General features: G+C 41.3%; 1 protein-coding gene and 1 pseudogene across 5 annotated transcripts; one reads left to right on the forward strand and one right to left on the reverse strand.

Annotated features, from left to right (window-relative positions):
• The first annotated feature begins 1,785 nt into the window (after positions 1-1,785).
• Positions 1,786-3,073, forward strand: Gm9199 (predicted gene 9199; annotated as a pseudogene). The gene has a single exon (NR_027860.1). The product of NR_027860.1 is annotated as a predicted gene 9199 (transcript).
• Cysltr2 (cysteinyl leukotriene receptor 2) lies at positions 1,855-25,297 on the reverse strand. Of its 4 annotated transcripts, NM_133720.3 has the most exons (6): positions 25,219-25,297; positions 24,707-24,811; positions 24,392-24,448; positions 10,561-10,631; positions 8,585-8,722; positions 5,311-6,662 (listed from the first exon to the last, which is right to left on the reverse strand). In NM_133720.3, the coding sequence occupies exon 6, from the start codon at positions 6,449-6,451 to the stop codon at positions 5,522-5,524; it is 930 nt and encodes a 309-aa protein (NP_598481.2). In that variant the 5' UTR covers positions 6,452-6,662; positions 8,585-8,722; positions 10,561-10,631; positions 24,392-24,448; positions 24,707-24,811; positions 25,219-25,297; the 3' UTR covers positions 5,311-5,521. The 4 variants fall into 4 exon arrangements, with proteins under 4 accessions (XP_011243480.1, XP_030103861.1, NP_598481.2 ...); NM_001162412.1 differs by lacking the exon at positions 24,392-24,448; XM_011245178.3 differs by lacking the exons at positions 8,585-8,722; positions 10,561-10,631; positions 24,392-24,448; positions 24,707-24,811; positions 25,219-25,297 and adding exons at positions 1,855-2,022; positions 2,229-2,347 and having other exon boundaries at positions 4,411-6,581.

Raw genomic sequence — 25,297 nt, forward strand, 5'->3', positions numbered from 1 at the left:
AGCATTCAAACACATGAGTCTATGAGAGCCATTACTACTTAAACCACCACAGAAGGTGACCCATGAGAGTCACATATGGTGCTGGAATGGGTTTGAGTTGGTAAAATCAGTTTGGAACAATAGCTGAGTAGTACTCAAAAATACGTTACCACGAGCACGTTCCTAAATTCAGGATCTGGAGAATATTTTTCATTAAGTGTGTGCACTCGGGCGCATATGAGGATATGTTCCTTAATACTGATGGAGACCTAAGACACAGAGCTGGGCATGTAGCTCAGTTAGTAGAGTGCTTAGTCAGGAGGCATAAAATCAGGCATGGTGGTGCATGCCTGTAACTGAGCACTTGGGAAGCAAAAGCATGAGGATCAGGGGCTTAAAGTTATCCTTAGCCACATAGTGAATTCAAGGCCATCCGGGGCTGAATATGACCTTGCCAAAAAAAAAAAGCAAAGCAAAAATACCACAAAAACCTTAAGGCCTCATTAACAAGAGCCGTATTTTATGTGAGCATCTGTCTATGTGTTGAAACTATAAATAAAACCAAGAATTACATCAAATTGAGATTGATGATCTATGGTCATAGATCTGTGAATGACCAGGACAGTACTAATAAAAGCCTAGTCCTCATTCTACAGAGTAAAAGCAGAGGCCCCTATTTGATTCTCCTGTAGCTTATATCTTTCTTCATGTGAAATATGTTGTTAATAAAGAATGGATGGAGGCTTCCAGCTAAAATGTTACTATATAATATCAGCTGATTTGAAGAGCATTAATTTACTGAGATTCAAGCCCTCATTGTACCAGTGGATGGGAAATTCAATCTGGTCCTTGGTGCCCTAGTGTGTGAGCTACACAACACTCTGCTGTTTCCTACCTGTTATGCAGAGGACTGAGGTATTCTGTGAGCCTCTCTGGTCATCAGACACCAGCTCAAATGTACTGACCCATGCTCCAGGTTGTCTTTATGGCCAGTATGTCTCGTTGTGCCTACCCATACTTGGAATGCAAAGGCACAGAGAATGAGTTGGCAGTCCACAGGCTGAGCTTTTAGCTCCCTGCAGACATCACGCAGCTAACCCACCAGACTTCTCCAACTCTTCAGAGCAAGCAGCGTGGGTCCAAGCTGTTTCCTTCTAGCTCCCTGTAAATGCTGATGCTAGTGCTACTATGATATCAGACTATGAACATCAACATCAGCATTATAACAAGTTCTTCCTCAGTGTATTTCCCTTTGTGGCTTTTACTAGCCTCTCCCTCCCTAGACTGGACGTTTCTCATCCCCATATTCCTGGGGCTCCCGTTTTCCTCTCATGGATGTCTATCTTCCAAATGTTTTTCTAGGTAGAAAGTGAACACTGCACAGAAAGCTATCATGTCCGATGCTCTCTTTGCCTCTCCTTACTTTTTTTTTTTCCTAGTTTAACGTCATCTCTGTTTGAGAATAAACTGTGATGAAATCTAAAAGGTTTCCATTACTCATCAAGGTTCTAAACCACACAGGTTTAATCCAGTCCTGGCCTCCACTGAAAAGGCTTCCACACCAAAACTCCTTTCTCCTCCTTGTAGAGTTTGCACATGGCTTTGAAGAACCGCCTCATCTCTCAACCAACAAGAGCTGTATCTAAAACCTCAGGGCATTTCTGGCCTTCACTTGGGCAAACACTTCCATTTTGTCTCTTGCCTCAGAGACATTCCACCTTAAGTAAGAGGGTTTTGGTTTTTTGGTTTTTTCCTGGTACCATTTCTGTTACTCTTATTCTTCATTCTTTAAAAACACAAAGTTGATTTAAAGGTTTCTATTTAATTTCATTTTATTTCAGCAGCATACATTCACAAATCACTCAGTTTAACAATTCTCAATAACAAATATCCCACCCCGCTGGCCTGGTGGCGGAGGCGAAGCACAGTTACCCACTCCGGACCTCTGATCATGTCGCTGCAAGGGTCGAGGAGCTTTCGGGTTGTGGCCTACAGCCTGCGCACCGCCCTGGCCTCTGCTCACTGCGCACCGGATCTGCTTTGCTGTCAGTGCGTAAATTCACAGAGAAACATGAATGGATAACAACAGAGGAAGGTATTGGAACAGTGGGAATCAGCAATTTTGCACAGGAAGCTTTGGAAGATGTTGTTTACTGTAGTCTGCCTGAAGTTGGGACAAAATTGAGAAAAAAAACAAGAGGAGTTTGGTGCTTTGGAGAGTGTGAAGGCTGCCAGTGAGCTCTCCTCACCTTTGTCAGGAGAGGTAACTGAAGTCAGTGAAGCCATTGCCGAAGACCCAGGGCTCGTCAACAAATCCTGTTACAAAGATGGTTGGCTGATCAAGATGACACTGAGCGACCCTTCAGAGCTAGATGAATGATGAGTGAAGAAGCATATGAGAAATATGTGAAGACCATGGCACCCCTCCACTCCAGATCAAACTGGATGTGACCTGCTCCAGCATGCTTGTCTTAAACTAGTGGAGAGTAGAGGACTTGAAATAACTTTTAGCAATACTGATGGAAAGAAACTGTTCTTGACAGTGCTACTTAAGAGCCACCCCCAACTTCCTAAAGGATGCAGATAAACACAGTGTACAGATTTTTGATAATTGCCATACTAAGTATTTAGACTAGGAGTTAAGCCCTGGTGTTTAGAATTCTTAAGATCATCTGCGGTGAAAAGTGGTTATGAGGCTGGGTTTGGTGACAGACCACCTTCTAATCCCAGCACTCAACAGGCAGATGTTAGTTCAAGGTTGGTCTACACAACAAGTTCTAAACCAGCCACTGCTACATGGTGAGACCCTACCTACTGGTTATAAGACTTTCATAAGTCAATATAATAATATATCTAAGATATATAAATTATCTTAGATAATTTTGTTACTTGCCCATATCCACCACTGGATTTGGGTCAGAGACTTAGTGTCTTCTCATTGGAAATGCAGGGAAGTATTCTACAATGTCAGAGGCGGGAGAATACTGTCTTTGTTTCACCATGTGCTGTGTTGGCTGTTGTTTTCCCACAGTGAAGCACCGGCTTTGCAACACTGAGAAACAAATAAAACATTCATCCTCTTTGATTGAGATATGTGTGTGTGTGTGTGTGTGTGTGTGTGTGTGTGTGTGTGTGTGTGTATCCCACTCTCAAATCCCTGTCCAGAGGTAATCTCCTCCAGGTCTTTTTGCACCACCACCCTTCTCCCATTCACTCCCTCTCACTAAACAAGATGCTGCGTAGCTGTTTATTGCTCCCCAACTCTGGTTAACATGAATTCTCTCTGGTTGAAGATGGAAACCCAAGCTTCCTGTGCCTCTGCCCCCACCCCCATGTGCACCCTTTCCACTCATTTCCTAAGACTCCATAGTAGTGTTTCTATGTGTCAAGCTCTGTGTAAATATTCAACTATGTAGTGGGCTCCAGTTACTACTCAAACAAACTAATGACTGCATTGTGCTATAGTTGTTTTGGTTGCCTGTCTGCTTGTGTTTGTTTGTTTGTTTGTTTTGAACAGTATCCCAGTGCTTTCTGATACAAGTTTAAAAAACAAAAACAAAAAACATTGAGACCTTTCCTATTGAAGATGTCTTCTTCTGTGCTCTTAATTGTTAGTGCCTTGAATATTAAGGGTTTTTTCCATTGAAAATTGTGTGGTCATTAAATTGCTTATAATCAAGAGTGGAACTAGACCAAGGTGGCTAGATGCTCTCTGGGACTGGAAGGAGTGGATCAGATTGTAGGCTTCGCTGTCAGATAAATCAAAGAGCAGACACTCAGATTTGGGGTTGGAGGATTCCCAAGTATCTGTTAGCCTTTTCCCTAGGATAGAGGAGTTCCCTGTAGGCAGATGTACTAGGGTCTTCCTCTGATATCTCTCTATCATTCTAGTAGCTAAATAAGGAAGGTTACAGACAGAGTCGTCGTTTTATATAAACAATACTATAGTGCTCTCCAACTGCAAAGACAATCTCCCTTCCACACTCAAGGGTGCCAGAGGCCAAAAATTGCTATTTTTTTCAGTGTTGTTGTCATTGTTGTTAAGAGTTTTTACATGTACGAGTGTCTTATCTGTACATATGTCTGCACACTGTGTGCATGCCCACAGAGCCACAAGAGAGCATCAGGTCCTGTGGAACTGGAGTGAAAGATGACTGTGAGGCTCCATGTCAGTGCTTGGATCCTCTATAAAAGCAACAAGTACTATTCACCCCAAAGCATCTCTCCAGCCCCCAGACCTTGGTTTCCTTGCAAGGATGAGAAAGGCATATGTGTCTGACAAGAGAGAAAGTCTCCATGTAGACTTTTGACCATGGGTTTCCATGCAGACTTTCTGGAGGTTCACAGGGGGTGGTGGGTGGGGAAGAGCATCCAGTCAACATTTCTGCAGAGCTTTTAAACTGCTCACTAGCTGTGTAGACTAGGACATACTTTTTAAGTTCTCCACCCATGAAATCTCTGTGCTTTCTCCAGCATTTCTGAAGGCTCAGCACAGGGATGCCACTTGATTGTTGGGGTCAACACAATGGTCATGTGAATAATTGGTAGTATCTGTAGTCAGTTTCTGTGGATAGAAACTAATATTAAAGATTTTTTTATAACACTTCTCACATTCTGCCCAGCCCTTTTCCAAAGGCCCACTTCCTTCAGTTGTCATCTCTGTGGGTTACTAGGAGGGGTCAATGACTACAATGACATCACTTCAGACCCAAGTGTCATGAGATACATGTCCGTGACTATTCCTTGTCCCTATTCTACACACAATTCCTGAATCCCATAGGGAAGTGATCCCCACACAGCCTCACTCCTCAGTTTTCCTAACTCCTGGTAAAAAAGGCACTACAGGCACATCCTTCCATTTGGTTGCTAGAACCCATCTCTTGGAGGCAAAGAGGAAATTACTCTTTACCTCTACTTATTATTCACTCTCTTTTGCTTTAATTCTTCTCCTCCTTTTTCTCTTGCCAACCTTGTCTGGACCTTGACTTGAATTATTAAAGGACAGTTTTCCTCTTCAAATCAAAGCCTGCTCCAGAGCCCTTGGGATGCTCTCCTCGATGCACAGAAGCTCCCAGTAGGTTTGACTGTGTCTCAAAGGCTTTAATGAGGAAAGGATTTGGAGAAGCTGGGGTGCTTAAGGATGTCTTCAAGTTAGGAATTTAGAATGTCTGGGCCAGAGAGCTAACATAGGATCTGATGCAAAACATGGCCCTACAGTGTTTGACAAGTCTTCCCAATGTCACATTTCAGCATGCAAGATTCCAGTAGAAATATTTTTTCTTACACTTCCCATTTAGTTCCAACCACTAAAAATATATCTAATGAAATTTCTGAAATAGACTTTATTAGCAAATGTTGTGGTCAATTAAATGTCAGGAACCAACTTGTTGGTTAGGATGCAAATATAAAGTAAGTTGGAGACTCTGAGTGAATGAAGGTGGACACCAATGTTCATGAGCATGCCTGCAGAACAGCTCCTTATACTCTTAATTCTGTTCTTCAGCTACTCACAAACAGGAAGGCTGCACTTTGACTTTAATTTCTATAGATGAACTTTGCTGAATATAGCCCTTAATCGAGCTTTGAAATTCTCCCCAGCAAAATAATAGAGAAAGGGATTGAAGCAGCTATTGGCTGCAGCCATGGTCAGTGTGATGACTGTGGCCTTATGTAGCACATCCCCACATGAATCTTTATCCCATGTGACCAAGTGGAGGGTCCGCAGTGCATGGTATGGCAGAAAACAGAGGAGGAAGGTGATCATGGCAATGACAATGGTGGTCAGCGCCTTCCTATGAGCAGCACGTGGACCTGATTCTGGAATCTCAGCCTTTAACAAGATCCGGATGATCAGCAGGTAGCAGACGGTGAGCGTGAGAAATGGGAGCAAGAAGCCTACCGCTACTGCAATGTGGTTCATGATCAGGAGACTTTTAAACTTTTGAGGACTCAGCTCCAAGCATGATATAATGTTATCTTTCTCCTCTTGGCCGTTCACCAGAAGCAGGGCTGAGGAAGCCATGATGAAAACCCATATGATCCCACAGAGGATCCAGGCACTCCTGACACTGGTGACATGGAACATCCGGAAGGGGTGGACTGTGGCCAGGAAACGCACCACACTCAGCACAGTTAGGAAATAAATGCTAGTATACATGTTGACATATAAGGAATAAGACATGACTCTGCAGGCCAAGTCCCCAAATATCCAATTGGAACCTCTGAAATAATAGTCAGCCCTGAAGGGCAAGGTGCTGATGAATAGAAAATCGGAAGTGGCCAGGTTGAGCATGAAAACATTTACAGATGTGGACTTCTTGCAAGTCTGTAGAAAGACATATATGGAAAAGCCATTTCCCAAGGCTCCCCAGAAAAATATTATCAGGTATATGATGGGGTAAAATTCCTTCTTAAAGTTTTCTATTGTACAGTTCCTGTTACTATAACTGCTGGGGGTCCCAGTTACTTCCATTTCTGATGTGGAGTTGACAGAGGCGAGGACTAATTCAAAGTTTTCTCTTTATATTAAAGAAATAAATCCCAAAAGTTACTTCATACAACTCTACTTTTCTTCCTGATTACTGATCAAACATTTGCCGTACTCAGTCTCACCATGGAGAGAAGCAAGTTTTTCCGACACCCTCTTGTGACCTTGGTAGACATCAGGCATACACATGATGGACCTACAGGGATGCAAGCAAAATAGCCATACAATAAAAGAAAAATACATAAGTATTTTTTTTAAGAATGACTAAATAAAGTTCCAGAAGAAGGAAATGATAAATAGAAGAAGTAACATTAGAATATCAGAAAAAAGGGGGAGAAAAAAGAAAAAATGCAAGGACAGCAGCCTCCCTCTTCCTTTTCAAGTCTAAGTTATTCTTGATGCTTGAAACAAAAACCATAACACTGTCTATATAGAGGAGTTGTAGACTAACACATTATACAGGAAGAGAAATAAAGATATATGAAGGGATTCTATACCACATTTGAACTGACAAAATTATGAAAGCATAAACTAAAAAAAAATCTATACAAAAGTATATACTAAAACCTAAAGATAAATTAATGTGAAAGTTTAAAGAGTTTATGTAACCCATATGAAGGCAGGGAAAAGAAAACAAGTAATATTTTAAAAAGGATTTACAACCTCACTATCTCGATAAGTACACTAAATATTAATGGTCTAAATATACAAATGAAAAGGGGGATTGGAAGATTGAAATGCACAAACAAAAGACCCCTTTATATACTGTGCACAAGAAACTCACCTCAGAAAGTGACACTGACAGGTAGAAAGAAAAAAGACACACACACAAAAAAATAATTTGTCAAATCAAAACACATCAGAAATGGCTCCATATTTAAGATCAAAGAAAATTACCAGAAAACAAAAGGCATATTCTCTACTGATAAAACAACTTACAAGTTCCAAGTGGTATGTGCAGAGCAACAGAGCTATGAATGTGTGAGGCAAAACTGACAGAAACAGGAAGACAATCCCAGCTACGTTAGAGGTCTCAAGAGCCTCTTTCAAGCACCGATAAAGCAAGTAGACAAAGACTTAGAAAGGACAGTAAGAAACTAAAAGCATCGAAACTAACAGATGGCACTGGTGTTTGCACAACAGTTCACTGAAAATGTAGGATAGACTTTCTTCTCAAGCACTCACAAAGCACATGCATCATCCCCACACCTGCCCTGCCCACAGTCACAACTTGTCTTTTGTTTTGTGACCCACTGATTTAACCAGGATGTTATGTGACCACTGGATTGAAATGGTCCAGTGAAATTTGGTGGGTAAACAATTGGAGACAGCAATGACCTCGCCTCTAGAATCCATCAGTAGCCAATGGTTCAGCAGAGAGGGATAGGGCCATGAGCCCCTGCAGGATCTATGACTGGATGTGGACAAACTCAGTCCCTGTAGACACTGTGCACCCAATCACAGCTGCCATGAGTTGATGCTTCCAGTGGCTTTGTCATGCTCAGAAGTTGATGGTTTCTAGCCCTCCTCCCTTTCTTCCTACGATCCCATGCCCCACCCTAGCTCCCTCCTCTCGCTAATCCTGTCCCTGAGCTTCAGGTAGGATGCTCTACTATCCTATTTGGGGCTGAGCACTCCACTGTCACTTAATCTCAACACCTTCAACAGCCATGGATCTCTGTTCTCACTACAGAGAGAAGCTGCTCTCAGTAAGGATGAGATAAGCATCTCTCTCCAGCTCAGGTGCCTGACAGGGTAGCAAAAGTATGTCGAACATTTTAAAAATATCAATAATTTGGATATATGTGTGCATCTAGATATATAAACACATAGACATATTAATAAAAGATCTGTTTTAGATTGCTGTGCAAATAATGTACAAAACAAGTAAAATTAGAATCTGGGCTTTTATGTAAAATAATTCTTATTTTATGTCACAAGTAATTTTTGTCAATGAAATAGTGTTAGTTTTGTCTTTTTAAGTATCCTTTTAGGTTGTTTTCAGAAAGATAAGATGCTCTCCTAAAAATCGAACTTAAGTTCCTAGTAACTATTGTTAATTGTGATTTTACAATGTTGTCAATAATTATTTCTTGACTCTAGATAGGTAGAACTTACATCTTATCTCTTGGACAACTATTCTTCACTCTTCCTTTCCCAAATTCAGGCCCCAGATCAGAATTAAAATGCCATTATATGTCCTTTGGAGTTCAAACCATTGCTACAAGTGGTCTCTAACAGATCATCTTCTTCATCCTATGACAAGAAAGATAACATGGATAATCAGATTTCTAAATATCCTTTAAATTTTAATTAATTTAAAAATAAATGAGCATTCTTTGGCTATTGAACTTAGTCATAAAAAGCTAATAAATAAAAATCAAAGTCGACTTTTTTCATAGTTAACTATATTTAAGTAAAATATGCTAATTAAAACAAGAGTTATCCTTGTGGTTTTTGTTTTTGAAAGCATGCTTATTAGATGGAGAAAGAGCTCCTAAGACCTTGCCCCTAGCTAAAAGTTATTGGCAGTCAATAGACTGAGGAAGGAGCTCACTCAATTTTCTTTCTAGGTTCCTCCTCAGTTGCCCAATCTCCAGTAAATGGCCTTTCCATGCGTGTGCATGCAAACAGAAGTAATTGGACTAAGTGGACTTAAAAGGAAAAAAAAAAAAGATAAGAAGTTGGAAGGGAGAGGAGAGGCTTCTGGGAAGAGCTGGGGAGGAATTGAGGTATGGTGAAAATACATTCAATATGTCCATAAAATCTTCAAAGAATAGATAACTAAAATTAAATACTAAAAAAAAAAAAGGAAGCATGTTTATGCCTAAACACCAAACACTTATTATAACAGCTATGTGCCAAAATATTTTCTTCTTGTAAGACTCTAGGCTCACAACATCCTTTTTCTCTTCAGCCATGCAGTCTTAACAAACCTGCAAGGATGTCAACTAAACTACAGATGAAACATCAGAGACCCATTGTGTATTTTGGCCTTTCCTTAGATCTAGTGGCCCCTCCCTGTGTGCCTGTTTTGGCTAGGGGTCATATCCTCTGCAACATGACTTTTAGAAGCCCTAACTAAGCCTAGTAATTTGCCTGCTGCTTTTATTGATAGGGGAGGGGACACCCAGTCACCCCTCCTATCCAACTTTCTTGACTGATTTTCCTCTATGCGTTGCTATGACACTCTAAACTCTGTGATCATGCCCCCTCGTGGTTAGAAAAAGATGTCCATGACATGATTCCTCAATTAGGTAATGGCCATAGTCTCTGGAGGCCTTCTGAATCTCCTGACTTAATTTTGTTTGACACTGGTTCATAACTAAAAAAAGAAGAAAAAAACGCTAGAAAGTTATAAGATTATATAGTCACTGACTTAAAGTTGCTCTTGAAATAAACATTTCTTCTAGAAACAAAATGCTTGGATGGCTGAATAAATTGTTCCCCGTTAGACCTGTCAGATGAGAAAAGATAAAAGATATTTATGCTGATATAAGGTGTATAAATTTGGATGAGCCCATGAATTTAAAATATTTAGAAATAATATCTTTTAGGTTAAAATGGGCTGGGCATCTAATTCCAGACTTGGAAGGCTGTGGTGGGATAATTTCAAGCTTCAGGCTATCCAGGGCTACACAGTAAATACTAGAAAGGAGTAAAGGAGAGGGGAGTGGAGGAAAGGAAAGAGACTCTTCAGGCACTCTAAGAACCACTATAAAGCAGTAAATGAATTAAAGAAGTATGGAGTAATTTAATATTACAGCAGGAGCTATAGTAACATTTATACTTGGCAAAACTGATTCTTGATATTCCCAACAACAGCAGTAGTAATTTAGCAGTGATATTAAGCTGGGATTGATGGGTAGCTTAAAGGATGGCCAGTAATGCCCCATGGACACCTTGCCTACAGCAACACCTCCCTCATACATCCGTAAGATCACGGACAATGAAAGCCTTGAGATCCTCTGAGCATCTACCTCCAAAAGGTCTATGACGTTACTCTGGTCCTTGATTCAAATGTCAATGATCCTTGTCATTGATGGAGAGATCTGTCTGTAACAGTGTGGGGGCAGGGGGAAGAAGTATCTTACTTTTATCCTCTCAACTCAAGAAGTTCCAAGTCTTCTCTTTAGCCAATGATACACATCCTTCCCCAGGACAACTGTAAAAGAACAATACAGTTCAGCCTGTTACATAGAAACTTCTTTTTCATTGTCATCCTCAATAATCATCAAAGGTCAGGAGAAGCAAGGGGATTTCAAAACCCTCAACCTATCACTGTCCTCTGCGGTGGTGGTTGGAATGAACATACCCCATGACTATCGTCTCAGAGGGAGTAGTACTATTAGAACATGTGGCTTGTTGGAGGAAACGTGTCACTTGGGAATGGGCTTCGAAGTTTCAAAAGCTTAAGCCAGGCCCAGTGGCTCATTCTTACTTCCTGCTGCCTGACAAGATCCAGATGTAGAACTCTCAGATCCTTCTCCAGCACCATGCCTGCCTGCACACTTCCATGCTCCGTGCCATGATGTCAATGGGCTAAACCTGTAATCCAGCCCCAATTCAATGATTTCCTTATAAGAATTGCCACGATCTTGGTATTACTTCACAGGAGTAATGCACTGAGTACGATACTTTTCCAGCCACTGGCCTCTGGAGAAGTCACCAATCACGTCTCCGTGAGTTCCTAAGATGGGGATGACTTCAGGGATGCTTCCAATCCTGGATTCTATTCTTTGATGCCCCAATGGGAGGACTACAGGGAACTAGCATCTTCAAAAGGCTCCCAGGGCAGCCTCTGTGGTTTAAATGCTATATATTTGGTCTCTTGGAAAGGACATCAGAGAAAAATGCATGAACCTCTATGGAAAAGACCTCAGGGGAACTGTGAGAAACAAACACAGCCAAAATTCAATATTTTGACTTCGCATCTTGTTACCCAACTAAAATGGCACTTGTGGCCAAATTCCTTGAAGACTTCCTTACCCTGAATGTTTGTGAAAATTCCTCCGTTGCTGAGTGTCAGAAGTGGGCAGTCACTGCTATAATCTGTGGGCCAGGCTGCTGACTGTAGAAACAGGCAGCCTCAAACAGGACAGAACAAAAGACATGTTCTGAGCTTCTCAGTCCCTCAGTAAGGGAAACCCAGCTTGTCCCTTACTGCATTGTGGTCACCTCTAAGATCCTATTTAAAATCTCTTCTCTCCCCTATCATTGTGAACCAATCATGGTCTTGTGCTGCTCAAGGGGGAGAAAGCAAATGTCTTTATAATTTTTTAACATTGTCCATAGACACTGTTCTGAATTTAAATGATTGCTCACAAAGTGCAATGACCTTTAGGGAAAAGGGCATTCCAATAATAAATTTTCTTCCCACGGGCCCCTGATGCTTAAGTTTGTGTTGCATAATTAATTACAGACATTAGGTTTTTTTATTTTTTAGTACATTTGTTTATTGTATGTGCATGTAAATGTGCAGAAACGAATGAGGACATGTGCAAGTATCTACACACACAGACAGACACATACACACTCCCACTCATGCATGTTATACTGTTTGTCTATGAATCAAAGGATGTCCTGAGGGAGTTTGCTCTGTCCTACCATGTAGGTGGCAGGGATCAGTTCTTTGTACTTGGCTGGATGTGTTTTTATCTACTGAGCCATATCACCAACTACAGAATCTTATTTGTTTATTTATTTATTTATTTATTTATTTATTTATTTATTTATTCTTCTCTTATATATTACATCCTGACTGCAGTTTCCCCTCTCTACTCTCCTCCCAGTATTTCTCCCCCATCTCCCCTTTCCTCTAAATCTACTGCTCCTCATTTCTCTTCAGAAAAGAGCAGCCCTCTCGGGGTTATCAACCAAACATGGCATAACAGTAAGTCTAGGCACATAGCTCATATCAAACCGGGATGAAGAAACTCAGTAGGAGGAAAAGGGTCCCAAAAACAGGCAGAAGAGTCAGAGACAGCCACTGCTCCCACTGAGGAGTCCCACAAGAACACCAACCTACACAACCAGAACGTACATACAGAGGACCTAGGTCAGACCCATGCAGGCTCCCTGGTTGTCATTTCAGTCTCTGTGAGACCCTATGAGGCCTAGTTAGTTGATTCTGTGGACCATGTTCCTATGGTGTCCTTGGCCCCTTTTGTTCCTATAATCCTTCCTCCCCCTCTTCCATGAGTTCCCCGAGCTCCACCTTATTTTTGGTTATGGCAGATATAGTCTTATAAACATCATATCTTGGCTTCCTATCAACACACTTCTGCTGAGGTCTTTATCCCATATCAGAAAAAACTAACTCTTTAGAAACAAGAACAAAAAAATTCATCCTTGTGTGTGTATGTGATTTCAATATATATATATATATGTGTGTGTGTGTGTGTGTGTGTGTGTGTGTGTGTGTGTGTGTATGTATATGTATATATGTATATGTATATTCATTTCATTTCAACGTCTACCTCACAAAGACCATTGCTGTCATAATCAATTATTGTTAAATGCTGCTAATAATACAGTCTACCCTACTAGATAGTCCTTAGGGTACAAATGAATTTGTCCTGTGAAGTAGAGAAGTTCAGATGTTCTAACTGACATCTTTTCCGTGAGTCATCTTCCCTCTTCTACCCCAAAGGGATTCAGAGAAGCCTCTAAAGAAAGCAAGCATGGGATACTTGAGGAAACACATGGAGAAGAACCCAGACCCCTTAGATCATATACACTATGGGCGGCCATTAGCACATCTGGAATGACAGAATTAGGGATGATCATCTAAAATTTGTGACTAACTCCAGAAAGCAGAAAGTTATATTGTTTTTGTTCTGCCTCTAAATTTGAATGCATTAAGAAGGGCTGTCAGGAGTAATCAACATATTGTCTTTTGTTTGTCTGTTTTCTTAGCTAGAGTTAAAAACTTCTGGCTGCACTTACATAAATACCTCAGAACTGTCCCTGGGTATGAATGACTAAGGAGAACACACACAATACACACACAGAGACACACACACACAAACACACACACACACACACACACAAACACACACACACACACACACACAGAGATTTTAGCAATGTATACTCATTGCCTGGGTATTACTTTCTCTGTTTCCAGAATCTATTACAGAACTAATGACCATGTTTACTTCTGCAAATTCTGTCTTTTACCTATATTTCCAAGTGACCTCACAGCAACGAGAAGCCTGTAATAATTCCTTCCTAACATTTTCTTCCTGAAACACTCATTTTCCAGCCTTTTAAATGTAAGATGGAAGTACCTCTTCAACAGTTAGGAGAGACACGAAATAAAAGTAAAAAGATTTGCTTACTTACAGGTCCTGACAAGTACAGCGCTTCCCTGGAAGCTACACACTCCCAAGTCAGAAGGTACAGGTAGGGAGAGAGGGAAACTCATGGGAGAATTCTATTGGTCCAGGTTTCCCATTGTGGAGCTAAGTAAAGCAGATACAAGATCCAGAAGTACCACTGCATGTCTTCACAAGGCACGTGGGGTACAGTGGCCAGTAAAGACAGTCAAGTATCAGCCATCCTTCAAAAAGCTATCACTGGGAGGTGGGAGGTTGCAGCACCCATCTGAACTGCAGCCACAGGCAGTAGAAACACTAACTTTCAAAACTGACTGAGCCCTGATTCTGGTAGGAAAAAAATAAATGTGTGTGTGTGTGTGTGTGTGTGTGTGTGTGTGTGTGTGTGTGTGTGTGTGTACATATAGTTTAATTATGTATTGGGGGTGTAGGTATATGTAAATGAGTGCACAAAAAGCCATTGCCATTAGATCAACTGAAGCTGGAGTTACTAGCAATTGTAAGCTACCCAGCATGGGTGCTGTGGACCTAACTCTGATCCTCTACAAAACAGTACAAATTTTAACCACTGGGCCATCTCTCTGGTCCTTACAAATGAATTCAGAATAGATGCTTAGGCAACATAAAATTGTAAGAATTCACCACACCAATAATGGGCACTTCTGCTTAATACAAATCCACTAACCCAACTTTATTCAATTATAGGCATTTTCATAATGACTTTCAACTAGATGACATTGCCTCTAAGACTCCACATAATAATACAAAGAATAAGAAATATATAAGAAAGCACTAGTTTAAGCTATCCAGAGATATAGAAACTAATTCCAGATGCAGCAGTAATGTTTCCCAATTTTCCTTCAGACACTCGTATAAAAATGTGACTCACAAAAATAATTGGTTTATTATTTTTAAAGGCATACAGTATACTTGAAATAAATCGTCTTTGTGTAACTCATCACTACTTGTAATGAATAAACACCAATACAAATTCTTAAGTCTGAAGAGAACTAGATGGAACAAATATAATATAAAAAATATTTTTTGTTTATATGATTGTTTAATTCTGCACTTCCCAAAGTACTTTTGACAGAACATGAATCCCATGAGATGCTTTGTCAAACAGAAGGCTCCCATGGCCAAGTCTGCCTGAGAAATATAGCCATCTCTTACTGCCCTCCCTTTTGGGAATTCACAATGCCCCCAGGGCTCTGTAAAAGCAGAAGCCTGGTTTAGGGATAGTGTCTCTCCTGTTTTGTTTTGATTTGATTTGTTTCCTCGGAAATATTCCTTAAATAGTAAAACATTCTACAACCCCACAGAACTGCCTCTGTTGTTGTACAACTTATCTAGAGTGTGACTTTGATAGAAGAGAAAGGGAACATCACCCTGGGGAGATATTTGATATTTCTTATCAACCAGTAAGAAACATAGGGAGCTCTCACTTCCAGGTAAACTTCCATTTCTCACTGTGCTGGCTTTTGAGGTACACTAGAATTTTCTTCTTATTCTCTTATAGTCCTGGAGGCTACATGTCTGTACTCAAGTTGTCAACAGGGCTATGCTTTCTTCAAATACTGGAATGAGGGATTCATTTTTGCTGTCTAGGCTCTGGTAGATACCAGTAATCTTTGGCAGTTCTTGGTTCAGAGATGTGGCATTCCAAGCTGTGTGATCCAACTGTGAGGGTGTTGCTTGCTATAGTTTTTCTATGTCTTCACATCATCTTTCTATATGTACCTGTGCCTCTAGGTCTTCTTTGAGAAGTTTTGGTCATATTGAGCTTGGGGCTCACTTTATCTAGTATGACTTTGTCTTAACTTACATTGCTCATGGTGCTATCTCCAAATAAGGTTGTATTTACAGATAAATGAGGTTAAATGCTCATGAGTGTTATTTTGCAAGACATCATTCATCCCACAATAGGGATACCATCAATCTCATGACATGACTGCATCTGGAGGATATCGTCCTAAGTGAGGTAACTCAATCACAAAGGAACGCATATGATATGCACTCACTGATCAGTGGATAGTAGCCCAGAAGCTCAGAATACCCAAGATACAATTTGCAAAGCACATGAAACTCAAGAAGAAGGAAGACCAAAGTGTGGATACTTCAATCCTTCTTAGAAGGGGGAACAAAATACCCATGGAAAGAGCTACAGAGGCAAAGTTCGAAGCAGAGACTGAAGGAAGGACCATCCAGAAACTGCCCCACCTGGGGTTCCATCCCATAAACAACCACCAAACCCAGACACTATTGCAGATGCCAGCAAGAGCTTGTTGACGGGAGACTGATATAGCTGTCTCCTGCGAGGCTTTGCACAGAAGTGGATGCTCACAGTCATCCATTGGACGGAGCACAGGGTCCTCAATGAAGGATCTAGAGAAAGTTCCCAAGGAGCTTAAGGGGTTTGTAGTCCCATACGAAGAACAACAATATGAACTAACCAGTAACCCCAGAGCTCCCTGGGACTAAACCACCAATAAAAGAAAACACACGGAGGGACTCATGGCTCCAGCTGCATATGTAGCACAGGATGGCCTTGTTGGTCATCAAGGGGAGGAGAGGCCCTTGGTCCTGTGAAGGCTCTATGCCCCAGTACAGGGGAATACCTGGGCCAGGAAGCAGAACTGGATGGGTTGGGGAGCAGGGAGAGGGGGGAGAGGATAGGGGATTTTCAGAGGGTAAATAGGAAAGGGGATAACATTTGAAATGTAAATAAAGAAAATATCTAATAAAAAAGAAATATACAAGAGACTTATCTACATAATGACTCATGAACAGGCACAGAGGTTCCTTTCCTGGTTGATTCTAGGACCTGACAAATTGAAAATAAATATATATACCCACACCCTAGAAGGCTGATTAACTATATGTAACCCAAACTGATATTTTCACAAATATATTTAAGTGCCTTGATTTATGACTGTTTTGCTCTCTTACTATAAAAACGCATTGGAATATGGTATTTGGCGGTAACGTGAATCTATGTTTCCCAAGCTATGGTCACTCATATTTGGCTCCAGAATAAACTGACTCATATCCCCTTTGAAGAGAGAGCTGTGATTCTGAGATAATACTAGGAAAGGTTGTGCATCAAAGGACCTTGACAGTCTGGTATGTCATTCTCATTGCTTCTCACTAGCAACCAAGTAGACCTCCCTGTCCAAGGGCTCTGGCAAATTGCATTTCTTCAACAAGTCATTTCTAGCCCCAACCCCAGAGACTCATCATGTAACAGGGAGTGGTGGGCTGACCCATGCTCAGTACATATCAGGATCTCTGACAAGCTTTGCCAAGCTCCAGGCAGGTATAAACTCAGCCCCTAGTAGCCACTGGTGGTTTGATTTGATAGCTATTCTGGATGCTCTGGTTTGGTCATTTTATAGATAAGATCAAAATCCAGAGACATAGAATAGCTAACAGACTCAAGTTCACTCTCCAGGTTAGTGATGGGGTGAGGCTTTGACTCAGTCACCACCTCTCAAACACAGCTCCATATTGTCCCACACTGAACTTCATATCCTGCTCACTGAGTGCATTAAAGAAAAAGCCTTCTCTAACCTGTAGTCACCTCCGAAGTGGGGAGTGAATCAGACATGTTAAATGACAAGAGCCAGAAGGAAATGTGAAGAGTGTGATAATGGGTCAAGAGGAGAGGCAACGGGCTGGGTGTGAGGCGATGATAATGGAGTGTCTCCCTGACATCCCAACACATTGGCTAAGAAGAGAGGGCCAAGGATCCCAGACAGAAGAACAGGACAAAGTTCCAAAGCCGGAAACACAAGGTTAAGTATGGAGAAATGTAAGCCATATACTACCATCCAGGAAAGACATAAAAAGGCAAGATACAGTGCAAGAAGAGTCTGTGTCCATAATAGGATGTCTGAGTTTTATCCTCCAGGCAACAAGAGCCCTCCAATACGTGGAAGCTTATGTGTATTTTTAGAGAAGTGCTTCTGAAAGAGGATGGAGGAGAGTATAAGGATGGGCGCTCTAAGTAAACAAGTCTGAACCAACGAGGGCTGCAAGCAAGGCAAGAACACACCCCATCACTCCCTGGGGGTCAGAGGCATCCTGGCTACTATCAAATTGCATGGCTACATATTAACCAAGCCCAAACCCTAACTCAGAGGAAAGGTAGCCACTGTCACATAGCCTGTCAATGCATACTCCACTCCCACAGCTATTAGGGTAACATTAACTAAGCCTGCTTCCTCAAATATACACGACTTCCTCTTCCCTCTGAAGTCTCTAAGAGTAGACACCTTGTTTTGTCTGGCAGGGCTGAAACTGTGGATGTCAGCCTCCCACCACACCTCTAACCTCAGCATTGCTAAATTTGTTGCTAAAGGATAATTCAACTCTATCTAGCAAGCTGGCTATAGTCCAGCGTGCCTAGCTAGCTCAAAATTCCCCAGGAATTTTTTAGGGACATTATTAAGGAGGCAATATTTTCTCATGCATTAGTACAAATGAAAGCAAAGACAGGCAGATGATTGATTTAGATTGTGGAAGCCAAGCTATTTATTACCTTCTACAGCGAGAGAGACAGAGGAGAATACACAAACTCGGGGTTGAATGCGGCCTTCCTCCAGAGTAGAAAAGTCCACACATATATTTGTCTCTGCAAACTCTAGACCACAGAGTACTGAACTGATATGCCTTTCAAAGCAGGAAAGCAGCATTTGGACCCTTCCTGAAGTGTAAGCTGCAAAGATAAAGCTGAACTTCAGAAGACACTAAAGTCATCTTGGAAATAAATATAATGTTTCATAGGCCCTTGGAATTTTCTTTTTTCAAAGGATTGACGTAAACTAAGCTACTGGAGACAGACACAAAAATACAGGTAAAAATAACTGTGATTGTCACAGCTTTCAAATGAGGAACTCGGCTGGTGTCATGGCTTCCAGGGTCATGAGGAAGGAATGAACACCCGGGGTTCCATTTCCACAGACGAAGCACCCTAGAGGATTTTGATGTCCCGATTCTTCTATCTGTCACTCCCAGAGTGCCTCAAAGACTCCCAGAGTAGAAGCCACTTCATGGAACACCAGACTAATGACTCTTGGCTTGCCGAAGTCCATTTATGTGCCATCAACACTTGAGCCTATTGGGAAAAGGTTTGCTGGTAGCTCCGTTGGAAGCTGGAACTCATCATAATGGGCATTCATGGCCCTGAAAACCCTGAGGGGAGGCAGTTCTCTGTGTCACTTTCTCTACTTCAGAGACGGTCAAGAGCTTTGGAGAGCCTTCTCGGGCTATGTCCAGGTCCTTCACCTAGGCGCCCCAGGGAAACTGAAGTTGTCCCTCAGTGACCTGTGCACAATTTGTTTCTCAATATTGTTGTGTCTTCTTTTGCAGCTCACCATCTGAACTTGTCACACAGATCTTTACTGGAGGCATCGTGGCAACCATCAGGTCCAATCTCAGAGTTAGAAGTCTCAGGATCACACCCTTTCTCTTGAATGCCAACCAAGGGTACGCTGACTCATCCCAGTGTTCCACATGAAGATGGTCTGGGTGTTACTCATGAGACATCATGGGTTCCTGGTGTAGCTAGAAGCGCCTAAGAAGCAGTGTCTAACCCCATTCTGTTTCCATCAGGGAACTCTCTGTGGGAATAGAGAATCCTCGAGGGACGGGTGGCAGAGTGGCTTTAATATGTAATTGTTCCAACAGGCCAAATTTCCTGGGTGGCTCTAAATGCACCAAGACATTTCTTTCTTATGATCACCTCACCTAATTGGTTGCTCTCTCAATAAAATTTTTATCTACTTTTCTCGAGAAAGGATTCCTCAGGGATCCACCAGGACTGTGGGAGAGATGTTCTGAAGATTACAGACGTTGGGTCATCTGACCTTCATTCTGATGAAATTCCAGAATGATGATAATCTAAGAAAATTCAGAACTCTCCCCCCCAATAATGTCTGAATTTCACTATCTTGTTTTCATATTTTAGTTCTAATGAATGGGAGCATCAAATTGTATGACATTAATTTTTCTACTTCAGTTTGCAAAAGTTATGATAGTAGGGTGGTTAATGTTAGTGATCCCTCCCAGTTCCAAACCTACCTTTGCCCTTCAGCTTCTGTCTGCCTCTCTCTGCCTTTCTCTAACCCATGAGAACATATGGATGCCACCAGACCCTTCCTTGCCTAAGCCAGATGGCCTTCTTGAAAATATACACATGGCATTGTGTCCCTCTTCCACTAAAAGGAGAATTTAGTCACAGAATATGTACATGAGACCCTCTGCAGCATATTATGCAGATACGGATAGAAAAAGAGACACCCCAGGGAGATGCATATTGCCAGAGTCACCTCTGGGGCAAAGATCCATGAGTGGGGCCTTTGAGATGCTCAGCAGGTAAAGGCACTTGCAGCCTAGCCTAAGTATTTAAGTTGGACCCCTAAGATGCTCATTGTGGAAAAAGAGAACCAACTCTAGTCCTCTAGCTTCCACATATATGCTGTAGCATACACACTCACACACATAGACATGCATAAAATAAATGTAATAAAATTTTAAACTTAAAAAAACATGCAGGAGTAGAAAAATACACTTAGAACTATCTATGCCAAAAATGTGATGTCTCATAATTATCCATCCTGTATTGGTACTTTAACAATTGCTGCTCTTACAGAAAAGGAGTGGATCCGGATGGGAGTGGAGGTGGGAAGGGACTGGGAGGGGTAGAAGGAGGGAAAACTATAATCAAGATCTATTATGTGAGAGAAGGATCCATTTTCAATAAAAAGGAAAAAACAGTAGCTGTGCCTTTTATTTCTTTTGCAGAAGAGAGAGAGAGAGAAATAGCACATTTGTGAACCCTCACCTCTCTTGTTTTCTAATCCACCTCATCAGTGCATTATGGGAAACTGGAGATGGTCGTTATTATCCAGCATCTTAGTAAGGCTGCTGAATTCATCTACACTGCGTCTCACTTCCCAAATGCTCTGACTCCCGAGGCGAAAGGCAGAGGATCAAAAAATGCTATCTGAGAGAATGTTGTAGTACACAGATTAGTTGACTGCTTAAACTGGAATGGGAAGAGGGCCAGTGAAGATGAGGAGGAAGAGCAGGGGAGAGGGGGATAGGAAGGGGAAGGGAAGGGAGAAGGCAAGAAGAGGAAGGAAGAAGAGAGGAGGAAAGGAGGGGAAATTCTCTCTTGTGAGTGTGGACTTAGAGTTTCACCTCACAGCCTAATTACCACTTATTCAATCTCAATTTCTTATCTAAATATCATTTCTTCCATATAACAGAGACAGACAGACAAGACAGACAAGCAGGCAGACAGACAGATGAGAATTCTCGGAACCTCCGAGTCTTGGCTACCTGCACCGCAGTTATTGTCTTTGCAGTTATTGTTGCATACAATTTTCTTTTTACAATGAATGCCATTAGTTTGTTTTTCCTTATAAAGTTTTTTTTTTTCTTTCCTCCAAAATTCAGGTCAAAGATCCGTGAATTCTTCAGAATGCAAGGTCAGGAGGGCTGGACTCTGACTCAGAGGTAACACTAGCCTAACATGTGTGGGGTCATGAGTTCAATCCCTCACACTGTCAAAGGGGAGGCAAGACTCTAGAGTCAAGGACCCGGGATAGGATCCAGTGTAAAGGTTCTTATCTCAGCGTTATAAAAAATGATGCCATTTCACCCAAGCTAGCAAATTACCTCTCTCATTCAGTCAGAGATCTGTGCCTGTTCAAATTAACAGCGTGAGCCATTTCCAAATCTTAGAATCTGCCAGGTAGCAGAGTTCCCGTCAAGGCAGGAAGTGGCTTAGGGTGAAGAGACTGACTGTTCTCTGTGACAGGGTGCAGAAGAGGTGGCCTCTAACGGGCTCATTGAAGAAGACTCACGTAGGAAATATTTTTTTCTTGCAAGAAAAAAAATTGTGGTTTAATAACAAAAGAAGAAATAATTCTAAATTTTTAAATTTTCTCTGTTTAACTAATATTTAAGTTTCCAGAATAGGCAGCCTCTGATTCTCTCTCTCCCACTTCTCTCTTCTCCTTTCTTGCTCCTCTTCTGGTTGGCTCCCAACCTGTTTATCTATCGATCTATTTTGAGATAGTGTTTCAATTTACCCAGGCCAAAGGTGACCTAGAACTCCTGATCCTCTTCCTGTCTCCTCCTCCTTTTGAATGTGGGACGACGGGCATGTACCCCATAACCCAGTTTATGCAGCACTGAGGATCAAACTCCTCTGGGCTTCCTGCATCCCAGGCAAGCACACTACCAATCAAGCCATGCCCCCACCCCAACATCCCCACTTCAATCTCCTTCAAGGACCTTAGGCTTCATACCAAAGATACAAAACCTTCTGCTAACTGGACTGTCTCTTCCTATGGACCTTTGAGTTTGGAGGTTTAGCTCACACCTAACACTCCTCATGGACTCCTTGGGTCAAAGAAACCAGCCTATACTACCACCCAGTCATCAATCCAATGGGAGTTTCCCTTTAGATGTTGTCCAATATTATTACATCTTCTCCGTGGGTCAATGAATAGAAGTTTAGTAAGCCAAGGTCAACAGCTGTGACTAGTCCACATCTATGAGTGAACTTTGTTTATACCCTTCCCATTCTTCTCAACGGAGTCCCACATAGTGAGTAGCATGCCAAGACTCTGTTCTCAGGCTCTTCATGCAGTACAGTGGACGAGAACACACAAAAGTCACATCTGCACAAGGAGAGAGGGGTCCATGTGCTCAGGGGTGCATGCACGGGACAGTGGATTTCAGCAGGCTCTCTAGCAAAGATGAGCAATCATTAAAAAATGCTCATCTTCCTTTGAGCTACTCAGCATGCTGATGCTGATGCTGATGCTGATGCTGATGCTGATGCTGATGCTGATGCTGATGCTGATGCTGCATTAGACAAAGTTCTGAGTAGCTGCATGATCCCTTCTGAGTCTTTTCTCCCATAAGCTTAGTTCAGGGGACCAGCATCTCTTTAATGCCTGACATTTAGGGCAAACAAGGAAAGCAGGAGAGGTCCTCAGTTATTAACAGTTTGTGAGGAGATTCTGACACATAGGAAGGAGTCTCCATCATCCTCTCTCCACAAAAGTGGCTTAGTGGAGGTAGTTCCTCTTAGGCCTCAGGTAGAAGAGTCAGAAGAGACCCAAGTTCAAGTCTCAGCTCTACTTATATTCTGTATATTATATTCTGTATATTATATTATATATTTCACCCTCTCAATTTCAAAACCCTTATCTGCTGAGGGGATGAGAATAAATGGAGAAGTTGGGAGTGGCCTGACCGGCTAGGTTCCTAACACACTGAGGGCTTAGTCTGTGCTAGCCACAACCATGACACCACGGGTGACAGACATGGACAAAACTCAGAACTGGGCACAGGGCTGCCTTACAGCCAACTGGAAAAGGGAGCTGGAGGCCATTTTATCTGGAGAATAAACAGAAGGTGCAGTCCATTCTACCCAGTTCTGTTAATTTACTTTTTGTTTTTGTTTTAGGTTTTATACGTACTTAAGGTGAGGAAAAAGATAACAAGCTGAGTCGTGTGTAAATGACAACTTTTACCAACCTGACAGGTCTGCACATATACTCCTTCTTCTCTTTCCTCAAATACAGATAACTATTTTTAATAAAAGAGGGTGCATGTTACATTGCTTTTCTGTATCCTGCTTTTACTAGCCACTGAGACATAGTCATCTTTTATTTTCCAAGTGATATACTATTAATGCCATCATTTAACTAATAACATGCAGATAAAAGAAAATTCATTTCATCAATTCCTTAAAATAGTTATTATTTGGGTTATAAGAATGTAGCCAGATCCTCTGGGCTTGCCAATTTGCTTCTACCTAGGGAAATACCCTGTGACCCCAGGGCTTTGTTTTTGCCATCTACAAAATGAGAAATATATTATATATACATGTCTCTATATACAAATATACTACAAAAATTCTTATTTGTATCAAAGATGCTAAAGAGGTACTATTCTCCATGGAATGAAAACAAGAAGAAATTCATCTGGCATGCTGTTGATCAAATTAAGTTCAAGTATGTTCCTGTAGGAAGCTCAGGAAAGACTGATTCAGCCTGGGTTAATTAGTTACCCTTTATCTGTCTATCCTTTCTTAGGGGAGAAAGCAGAACACAGCTCTTATATAAATTCAGTCCATATTTTCCTTAGAGGGATAAGGATCCAGTGAAAACAATTTCTCTTGAAAAGCAGGGTGAGACATTAGATCCAGTCTTAGCCATCTTCTATACCTGTGGTATGTTTGTAACTTGGCACACATCTCTTGAATGACCTTACAAGGTTGTGAAACCAAAGAAATATGACAGCCTTGACAGGTACTAGCACACAGTGAGCTTAATGGTAACATATTTAGAACCTTCTAGAGTCTCTGCTTCTCTAGTTCCTACCTTCCCAAGCCATGGAAACAAATCTACTTACTTCAAGCATTAGTGAACTGAAGCTTCCGAGTATGGTCGCATCTCAAGGGTTGAAGTGGTTAAGGTAGATGACAAAGACTTCTAAAATTCTTATATGCCCCATAAATTAGCTCTATAAGCTATTTACAGAGTTAAAAAAAAAGACTTGCCTTTGATTGCATCTTCTTATTTCTTCATTCATATTACTCTCAGGTACATGTAAAAGACTAGAAAGTATTCAAACAGCTTATTTAACTTTTTTAACTGACTATTCATTAACATCACCTGGGAATTAATAGTAGACAAAAACACATTAAAGACTGGCCAATACCAGAAAATCCGTTTTTGAGGGGTTGTTTTCTAATCTCCTAAGATGAAGTGTTTCTGACTGAGGTGCAGCCCAAGCTAAAAATCGCCAATGGATGTTCCCAAATGAATGGGTTCCAAGCACACAGCCCTCCACACATGTGAATTCCCCAGTGTACCTCTGAACCAAATCACTGAAGTATGCCTTCTCAGATGGACTCTTCTCTCTTCCAAAAGCAAAGCTTCGGAGTAGAAAAAGGTCTTACAGAATAAAATGACCGAATCTATGCAAAATAGGAAAGAATCTAAATGGTAAAATCTATATGCTAAAAGAAGTGCCTCATATAGCAATTTACAATTACAATTTTATAGAATTCGTGGTAGTGTGGATAAAGTGCACGCTTTAAAGGAAAAAAATAATATCTGCTCTTATTTTATATATACAACTATGAGAGAAAGCTAAAAATTATATGCACCTCAAAAAGGAAGGAAATACCCCAACTGACAATCAAGCCTTGTGGTGGTATTTTCTACAGTCTACAATATTTTTGTACTTTTTCCAGTTTACCACATAAGATGGTAGAACAAACACTGATAGTTGAACAAATTAAGCTTACTTTCCACATGCCATTCCTGTACTCATCCTCAAAGCACAGTTCTCAGTAACAAATGAACACAAAGGGAAACCTACCTGTGCCTCTGCCTTCGGTCGCCCTGGCGTCTGCTCTGACTCCAGGCTTCTCGCCCCATAGAATGCAGCTTGTTTATTT

Source organism: Mus musculus, chromosome 14 (assembly GCF_000001635.26).
Source record: "Mus musculus strain C57BL/6J chromosome 14, GRCm38.p6 C57BL/6J".
Lineage (NCBI taxonomy): Eukaryota > Metazoa > Chordata > Mammalia > Rodentia > Muridae > Mus > Mus musculus.